This window comes from Phragmites australis, chromosome 1, assembly GCF_958298935.1.
Source record: "Phragmites australis chromosome 1, lpPhrAust1.1, whole genome shotgun sequence".
Lineage (NCBI taxonomy): Eukaryota > Viridiplantae > Streptophyta > Magnoliopsida > Poales > Poaceae > Phragmites > Phragmites australis.
In genome coordinates, this window is record NC_084921.1 from 5,187,633 (window position 1) to 5,197,430 (window position 9,798).

At 49.2% G+C, this 9,798-nt stretch overlaps 2 protein-coding genes across 2 annotated transcripts; both read left to right on the top strand.

Annotated features, from left to right (window-relative positions):
* Positions 1-1,654: 1,654 nt before the first annotated feature.
* LOC133885389 (protein NETWORKED 4B-like) lies at positions 1,655-4,791 on the top strand. The gene is made up of 3 exons (XM_062325137.1): positions 1,655-2,029; positions 2,812-2,968; positions 3,438-4,791. The coding sequence occupies exons 2-3, from the start codon at positions 2,863-2,865 to the stop codon at positions 4,616-4,618; spliced, it is 1,287 nt and encodes a 428-aa protein (XP_062181121.1). The 5' UTR covers positions 1,655-2,029; positions 2,812-2,862; the 3' UTR covers positions 4,619-4,791.
* A 1,690-nt stretch (positions 4,792-6,481) lies between these two features.
* On the top strand, positions 6,482-8,842 carry LOC133885486 (pentatricopeptide repeat-containing protein At5g66631-like). Its single transcript, XM_062325243.1, has one exon. The coding sequence runs from the start codon at positions 6,683-6,685 to the stop codon at positions 8,504-8,506; it is 1,824 nt and encodes a 607-aa protein (XP_062181227.1). The 5' UTR covers positions 6,482-6,682; the 3' UTR covers positions 8,507-8,842.
* The last annotated feature ends 956 nt before the right edge of the window (positions 8,843-9,798 follow it).

Genomic DNA, 9,798 nt, shown 5'->3' on the forward strand with positions numbered 1-9,798 from the left:
GCCACCTTCGTCTTGCTCACCTACAGCCGTTCCAGGATAGGGTGAAGACTCGATTGGCGGGTTGGCAGGGATGGCTGCTCACGCCAGCTGGCAGACGGGAGCTCGTCCGTACCATCCTGAGTGCACTACCCACCTATCTATTGACAGGGCTCCAGACACCGAAACGATTCATCAAGGACTTAGATAAGGCGCGGCGACACTTTCTCTGGACGGGTGACCAAGAGCTTACTGGTGGCAAGTGCAAGGTAAACTAGTCCCGTGTATGTCGTCCCACTGCGAACGGTGGCATGGGTATCACAAACCTCAATTTCCTTAGCCGCACACTTTGACTGCGTTGGCTCTGGTATGAGTGGAGGCACCCCAAGCGTCCTTGGCATGGCATGGACCTACCGGTCAGCTCAGCTGGCATTGCTCTTTTCAACGCTGCTACCTCGGTCCATATTGGTGATGGCAAAAAGGCCTCTTTCTGGTTGTCCTCCTGGATGCAGGGTTCAACACCAGCGTACCTTTTTTCCTCCCTATACCAACACAACAAGCGTAAAAAAACGGACATTAGCTGATGCCCTCGTTGAAGATAAATGGATTCAGGACCTTGACCATAATCTAACCCCGACACTCATTTCTAAATATGTTGATCTTTGGATGCTAATACAACCAAAACAGATGAATATGTGTAGCTCTTCTCCAGACTCGATCACCTGGACCCATACAACTTTAGGTGAGCATTCCGCCAGATCGGCATATCTCCTTTAGTTCGAGGGCACGGAATTGAACGAGATGGACATATTAGTATGACGACCTTAGGCTCTTTCTCGATGTAAGTTCTTCCTTTGGTTAATGCTCCAAACCCGCATTTGGATTGCTGATCGACTGCAAAGACGTGGGTGGCCGAACTGTTACTTCTACCAATTATGTTTGCGTAACCTGGAGACATGGATAATTTTGTTCTTTGGTTGCGTTTTTACAAATGAAATCTAGAACAAGGTTGGCTTATGGGTGAGGCAAGCTTGCATGATGCCGTGTAACTGGCAATTGTTTCCACTTGGGTCATCTGTGCTCCAATGGTACAAGTCTCTCACCCAAACTGTTTCAGAACACGCTGTCAAGGGCTTCGATCCTTATGCATCTTGGTCATTTGGCATGTCTGGAAAGAGAGGAACAATCGGGTCTTCAATCACAAGGAAAAGACTATAGACCGGTTGTCTCTTCTATCCAAGGTGAGGCACGGGAGTGAGCAATGGCGGGTGCAAAACTTTAACTGCAATGCTGCCGGTGACGACCATTACCATGTCTTACCATGTGTTAGCGTGTCTTAGTTGTTTCCTTCCTTCATAGTTACAGTCGTTGGTTAGTTAAGTTTATTAGCTTGTAGCTCCGGTTGCTTAAGGTGCAGCTTATAGTCCTTTCTGTTCTCGAGTTGTGGAGCGCTAGGTTTGGGACTCCAACTGATCGCTCGGATTTCTCTGCATGCAGTATGTGCCTTGCATGCTGCCTGTAACCCCCTCCTTCTTAATTAATCTAAGCCTTTATGGATCTTTAAAAAATATATATTTCTTGTCTATTTTGCTCCATCCCTTTGCTTTCAACCTCCCCTTTCCTTTTCTGCTCTGGCCTAACAAGAACAATGTACTTACACCCAAGTGTGGACAAAAAGGTTCATACTTCCATATCTGTCTCTCTCTCTTTCAGTTTCCATTTTTGTTCTTTAAGCGCAACAGTAGATCTTGGATTCTTCAGGTAGTAACACACATAGTAGCAGGACTGCAGGAGTAGGTGGGCAGTGGTCATCTTCTATTCTGCCACCTCTCTCGCGCCTTGCATGCTCCGCATCTCTCTCTGTTCTCCCTCCCACGCGTTTGCTTTAAGCATAGACCGGAGAACAAATCCAGCTGCCTGTTCTTGATCTCTTCCCTCCCCTGCCTGTCTGTGCAGCGTTTTGAATGGTCAGATTTGGTGGGAATGAACAGAAGCTGAGAAATTGGGTGCGGGATCCTGGCCTCTGATTCTGAAGGAGCCGCCTTTTTGTCAGGTGAGATTGAGTTATTGGTGTTGCTTGCTTACGCAGTATTCAGTTACTGTTCGGAGAGGGCTTGTTCTTTCCTAGCTAGATCTCGCAGCATTTCTGAAGGGATGGCTATCGTTTGATCTGGTTTTGGTTTAGTGGCCAGCTCCATTTCTGTCTGAATGTACTTCAGTCAAATGCCTCCTGCTGATCATTGAGTTCCTCCCCGTTTCGGCAAAAGAGAACTTTTGATAATACAGTCAGATAACATCTTGTACAAGATGAGCAACTGTGCTGATTTCTTTCTTGTTACACATGTTAACTCAATCCATCACTCTGATGATCTGGCCTGATATATCATCATTCATTGCTTCTAGTTAGCATTGGTTCCCATGTAACATTAGTGTTTAGTCGCATCTTAAGATAGACTTCCCTCAAGAATACATTGATGTTGTTCCATTGCATTTTAGGTTCTGACTGCATGGTAACTGGTACTTTTGTTCTAATTCAGAATCATTTTATTATCCAACTAACAAGGATTAGGTACCTTCCAATGGGTGGATACACTAATCTCTTAATTCAGACTTTATCGAATAAGAGGGTGCTGCCATTATTGTCATTTACATGCTGATGCCACACTATTCTAGTCTAGATTGGCTCAGGTTGAGTTTATACTATGTATTGTTTCCATTATTGGCAAAAGATCAAATCATGTGTACTATATTAATTTTGCGGTGTTTTCAGTTCAGCTATGATATTTATGACTGGGATAGTTATCCTTCCTGACCATGCACATTTCTCCCTTTCAGATAGTTCTTTAATCTCTGAAACTTTTAACTTCCCTGGAAGGTTTCTGAACAATGAAGCCACCATTGGAGAGGAATCCTACAAAGAAGCGCCATTCATGGTGGTGGGACAGCCACGTTAGCCCCAAGAACTCAAAATGGCTTGCCGAAAATCTCAAAGGTGAGCTGAAACTATACACGGAAATTTTTCTACATGCCTTGCTCTTCTTAGTACTCACTGCTATACATTCATTGTCAATGCTTCTATGATACAGTGCCACTTTCTGATCGTTCTGACATGAGCATAAATGAATAATAAACCAAAGGAAGTATAATATCTGTTTTTCTTAGTACTTAGATGCTCTTGATGTACATGTGGTATCTATGGCACAGTAGTATCATCTGATTGTTCCATTGAAGTATTGAACTAATGACCAAGAATGGGTACTGAAGTGAATGAATTACGACTACACATGCTTTGTTCATTTGTTGCTAATTGCTGTTCATATAGGTTAGCCATATAGCCGTAGACGTTAGTTGCCTTTTGTGATTGTCCAAGCGAAATTCTGTACACGTTGCTTCTTTTACCACAAACTGGCAATGAACTGAATGAAGATGCTGCTAATGTTTCCCTGAACTGAAACATGTAGAGATGGATAAGCAAGTGAAGGAAACGCTTCAGCTGATAGAGGAGGATGGTGACTCCTTCGCGAAGAAAGCGCAGATGTACTACCAGAAGCGTCCGATGCTGATCACCCATGTCGAGAATTTCTATCGGATGTACCGTGCTCTAGCTGAGCGCTACGACAACGTCACCGGTGAACTGCGCAAGAACATCCCTACAAGGCTGCAGTCAACGGGATCTTTAACCAGTTCAGAGTGTGGTTCTGAGCTGCAGAGGTCGCCCTCACCATCTCCTGAACCATTACAGAGGTCATGGACAAGGGAGCAGAGTCCTAGAGCTGCCGGCTTCGACTTCTTCCTGAGCAACAAGAACAATGACTCGCCAGCATCAAGGAAAGAGCCCGAGGACTTGGCGTCGCAGTTAGAGTCTGATGCCAAGTCTGAAGAAGGTGAGGATGATGGCATTGCCTACACATTGCATCAGAGAGTTCTCGAACTCGAGGACGAGCTCAATATGGCGAACCAGAAAATGCGTGACGCAAATGAAAAACTTGAGGCTTTGGAGGAGAAGAGCTTGAGGTGCCATTGTGATTATAAAGAGAATGGAAACGGTGCTGATCAAACTAGAAAAGTTTCAGACATAGAGGGGGTGCTCACGGCGACAAGGGAGAAGCTGCGATCTTCACAAGAGAAGATTGTCAATCTGAAGGAAGAAGCAGATTCAACGAGAAAGCTATTTGAAGAGGCACTATCCGAAAGAGATGCTGAAATCAGCAAGTACAAGCAAGAGCTTACTGATGCTTCCGAAAAGTTGCTGCAAGAGAAGTCCGCCAACGGTGCGGAGGTAACTAAGCTGCAGGAAACGATTGAAAACATCAGGTTCAAACTACAGAAAGTTTCCGAAGAGAAATTACTAGTTGAGAACCATGTTAAGGAGCTGGAGGAAGCAAATACTGAAGCTGATAAGTATAGTCAGGAACTAACCCAAGATGCTGAAAGGCTTTCAGAAGATAAGTTCAAGCATGAAACTGAAATTCTTACGATGCAGATGAGTATTGAAGGTCTGAAATCCAGGATTAAGAGTCTTGCTCAAGAGAAAAATCAGCTGAAATCATGGTTTGCGGACTTGGAGCAAGTTGTGGGGCGAGGACGTAGCGTTTTCCCCGATAACCGAGTTTTATCCGAAATATCAGTAGCTAGAATTTAGCAAGTTAGCAACATTTTTTTCCATACATATACCATACGTCAGTATACTTCCGTTATCTTTGCTGAATTTATTATTGTGACACGATGGATGGTGGTGATGTACTGATGCTATATGAGATATGCACTGAACGTATTACTTGGCAACAGAATACCCCTGGTGCATTTGCAAGTTCAGTCCCAATGCATTGATGCATTTTACTGTTGTCTTCACTGCTAGTTCAGTCCTAATACTGGTATTGTTGATATCTAGCAGGAGTTGGGACTTGAGACTATATGTTTTCAACTTTGCCGTTTGGAGAGTTGTAAGATGGTGAACCATTGCCAGGTCCCAAGGACTAACAATAGTGGCAATTTGAAAAATCGATATTTTTCCAACTACCTTTGAATTAATCCATTTTCTGGTTCATCCATCTAATTGCTCCGCTTCGCATTTTACACCATTTCTTTTTCACCTCAAAACGAGACAACACTAACTTATCTTCTTTTTTTTTACATTACGACTCCATCTGTACGATCTTTATTGGAGATCTTGGGACGGAACTCCCGCCGGAGCTCAACTCCACCATGGAGTCAAGCCCCCCACGCTCCATGTGTGCCTGCAAGGAAGCCGGAAAAATCCTGAGCTGGCGCATACCCGTACAAGCACCCGCACTTGAACACGAGCTAACTCAAGAGCGATGCTCCGTCCTTACCAACCGAGCTTGCGCTTGGATGCAGCACTAAGTCGTCTCTCTCGGTGGAAAGGCTCATCGGTAAAAGAGGGCTTCTCTGCGGTAACATCTTTCTGCTGCTACTAGTTTTCGGGTTCGGCAGTGCCGATCGCATCTCCCTCTGTACCATTTCTCTTTCTTGTTTGTATCATATGCTACAGAATCATCTGAAACTACTGCAACGAATGGTGGAAGAAACTGAAAGGGAAGTGTTGATGCTGGCATCATCTGTGACGGGCATCGCAACCTCGGTATGCAAGTAAATGTTGAGTAGAAAATGGAACCTTCAGTTGTAGATGAGTGTTCCGCTAATCTTTTTTTTTAAGTAAAATACAGTAAGGAAGACTTAGATAGTGAAATTAGCGAGAACCGGCGTCGAGGACGATCCGGATCCTTTGGCAGGTGAAGGAGTCAGGATCCATAGTGATCTGTAGTGATGAGAAATCTTAGACATCCGATTCGTGATAAACGCTTCGGATTGACTGCTACAATAAAAATGTTGCAGTATAAAAGTTCCTGCACAATATGGTGATCCACCGTAGCTATAGTAAAAATTGATTAATTAATATAGAGTACTGTAGCATAAGACACATTTCACTATACAAATAGTATTTCTCTGCTTTAAACCTAGCTTAATGCATAGGATTTGGATCCCGTCCAGCAGGACTCGAACAGCTTCTCCTCTGCTGATCGACTTCACTGATCATTCTTCAGGGTTCCTTTGTTTCGTTAAACTTCTGATTGTAATTGTTGCTTTTTGTGTTGTGTATGACTTGTGGAATTCTGTTGAGAATGCCTTCTGTCTGTTAACAACGGCTGTGACCTGTGAATTTTTCTCTTTCTTTTTACCCACTGTGTTAATACTGTTCTTCAAGATGTTGTCTGACATGCTGTTTTATGGCAAGATATCAGTTAGAGACAACTATTTCAGTGAAATCGTGGAACCACTTATGTAAACATGTATAGAAGTTCTGATTTTTTTAAACGATATCGTATGTTGGGGAGGTGATATTATAAAACCCTGTAAAATTTCAAGATCAAATTTGATTACATTTGTAAAAACCCTGTAAAATTTCAAGATCAAATTTGATTACATTTGTAAAAACTCTGTAAAATTTCAAGGTCAAATTTGATGAAATTGACAACGGTGATATGAATACCTGGTGCGTGCTAATGGCTTCTCGGGAAAATTAAAATGGCTCGAAATTTGTGTGCCGTCCATCCTCCAAACTTGATGATCGGACGGGTCCCGGCCTCCCGGGCCGCTTCAACCGTCCAGGTCCTCGCGGGTGGCAGACTCGTAGTAAGCAGTGCTGCACTACTGTCCTCCTCTTGTTTCGGCCGCCGCCGACGCGATGCCCCCGCCGGCCACGCCCACCACCCGTGTCGCCCTCTACCTCCGCCGCGCCCGCCTCATCGACTCCCTACGCCTCCGCCTCCGATCACCTTCCTCCGCGCCCGCTCCCCCGCCGCCGCCAGACGACCCCGTCGTCGCGCTCCATGCCATCCGCGCCGCGCCCACGCCGTCCTCGGCGCTCTCCCTCTTCTGCGCCCTCCCATCGCCCGCGCCACTGCCGCTCTTCCACGCCCTCGCATCCCGCCTCGCCTCCCTCGCCGCACTCCACGACCTGCGCGCCCTCCTCGCCTCCTTCCCGCTGCCCGCGCCGCCCCTCACGCGCCTCCGCCTCCTCGCTGCCGCGGGGGACCGCGCCTCCGCACTTGACGCCTTCGCGTCCCTTCCGGCCGCCCCGCGCCGCCCTGCGGAGGCGCACAACGTCCTCATCCACCTCCACGCCCAGGCCGCCGACCACGCCGCCGCTGTCAAGGCGTTCCGCGTCATGGTCCGCGAGGGCGCGCTTCCGAACGCCCGCACCTACACCGTCGCCATCGCCCACCTCGCATCCGTGGGGTTCGTGGACCAGGCGCTCGAGGTGTTCCGCATCCTGCCGTCGCTGCGCGTGCGGCGGACCACCCGGCAGTACAACGTGCTCGCTGAGGCTCTTGCGTCGGCGGGGAGGTTTGACCAGCTCCGGTGGCTCGTCCGCGAGATGGCGGCCGTGGACGGCGTCTTGCCCGGGCCGCAGATGAGGGCGGCCATCGCCTCCATGCGGGAAGCAGGGCACATCGATGGCACGGAGGATTTCGTCGAGGAGCTTTCACCGGACGCAAGGATCGGGTACGCCGTGGACGACGTCGAGGGCGAGGGAGACAGCGAGGAGGAGGACGACGACGAAGGCGGGGTCAATCATGACTACAAGGACAGAGGCAACAGAGAAAAACAGACCCTGAAGCCATGGCTGGACCCGCGCGAACTCGCCAGGGCGTTGGACGGCTGGGACGCGCGAGAAGTGGCCGAGCTAGAGGCCGTCGGGCTCGTCTGGACGCCGCGGCTGGTGTGCAAGCTCCTGCGCTCGTTCAAGAAGGCCGATACAGCGTGGGAGTTCTTCTGCTGGGTGGCGTGCCGCCCCGGCGGGTTCGCGCACGACCGCCATACGGTGGCTAGGATGGTAGCCATTCTCGCCCGCGCCGGGCACGTCGAGCTGGTGGAGCGGCTGCTCGCCAAGGTGCGGTCGGACGGCATCGTCCTCCCCTTCGCCACCGTGCGGCTTGTCATCGACTTCTACGGCCTCTCCAAGAAGGCCGACGCGGCGGCCAGGGTGTTTCGGGACGCCGAGTCCATCTGCGGCCCCGTGTCTAGGTCCAACCTCGCGCTGCTCTGCTCGTCGCTGCTGCGAACGATGGCCAAGTGCCGGAGAGGCCTCGACGCCATGGAGCTCCTGGAGGAGATGATGGCGCGGGACGTGCTCCCGGACCTGCAGACCTTCTCCGGCCTTATGGAGCACCTGGCCAGAGCTGGCGACCTCAAGGGTGTTCACAGGCTGCTCGGGCTGGTGCGGCAGTGCGAGCTTCAGCCCGACGGGTACATGTACAGCGTGCTGGTCAGGGCCTACTGCAAACGGGAGCGCGCGGCGCTCGCGCTGAGGGTGTTCGACGAAATGCGCACGTCCGGGATCGCGCCCGACGCGCCCACCAAGGCGCTGCTGGTGAAGAGCCTGTGGCGGGAAGGGAAGCTCCGGGAGGCGTCACCGGGGCACGTGTGGACGGCCAGCGCCGCGGACTTGACGAAGGTGCTGGACATCTACTCCGGCTGCTTCGCTCAGCCTGCTGCAACGGGGTGATGCGCCGATGCCATTGACGCTTCACCTCGGATCCAGAATTCAGATCCCAGAACGACGAACTCCTCGCGGCAACATGTCGATCGGTTGGCTCGTTCAGTGCAGCTGCAGAAGAAATGAATGAGCATGGCAGAGACGAGGATGTCGAGTCTGCAGCGCAATTGCACGAAGAGTATTAGACTCGAGTGCTAGAGCTCTGCAATGCTGTTGTACAATGTGCTAGTGTCATTTCCTTGCTACGTGGGGATATCAAGGGCAGCGCCATGTGTTATACCCTTTTCGTTTAAAAATGTAAGATATATAAATCATATTTTATAAGTTTTGATCCATGATTTGTTAAATTATATATATGTTTAGTATATGACGTATTTTATTTAAAAAAATTAAATTTTATAAGTTTTGACCGACGACTAATTAAATTATATGCATGCTTATTATACCAATTCAAATTAATTTTAATATGATAATAATTTTATAGCAATTGATAATATATTCTAATAAAAATTAAATATCAAAGTTTATTTTTGATGAGTAGCATTCTTAGCACGACCATGCGATGCAACATATTACTGTTACTTACCGTGTGGACCTGTGATTTTTTTTTGACGAGTTGTTGAGTATCAACATGGAATCCCAATTTTCGAAATGAGGTGAAGGAATTGGTATTTCTACTAGTTAAAAAGTCTCCAATAAATTCGTAAGTCCACTCCTTTGTCCGCCCGCACCATCGTTTGCCTCTTCGTCCTACTCTTTCGTCCCCCCCTCACCCCCCACATCTTTCTCCGCCCAACCGGATTCTTCATCAGATTGCACATCGTTCACCAGCCCACATCGCGCGCGAAAGGGGAGCCCCTTCATTCCCCGTCTGTGTGCGTCACTCCTGATTCTCTCGCATTGCTCGCGTCCTCCTCCTCCTTCCTCGCCAGTCGCCACCAACCCATTCACCCCAATGCACCGGCATCCCCACTCCCAACCCACTCGGTGTGCAGCGCTAGATCCAGATCGGGGCGAGCTCGAGCCACGGTCACATGTAGTGCGGCGCCAGATCCATAGTGGTTGGGCGAGCTCCCCCTCACGCAGCGGGGACGGGGAGGGCTGCCTCTGCCACCTGCTCCGCTAACCCACTCCTCCTCGACTTCCCTATTGATGTCGCCAGCCTCGGTGCGCTCCTCTCCACCTACACCACCGGGAATTCCTCCACCGCCACCGTCGAGGTCGCCACCCTCTTCGTCAATGTTTGCCGAGGTGAGCGATTTAGGCCCCCTGTGCTCTCCTCTCTCATTTCAAATTCCTCT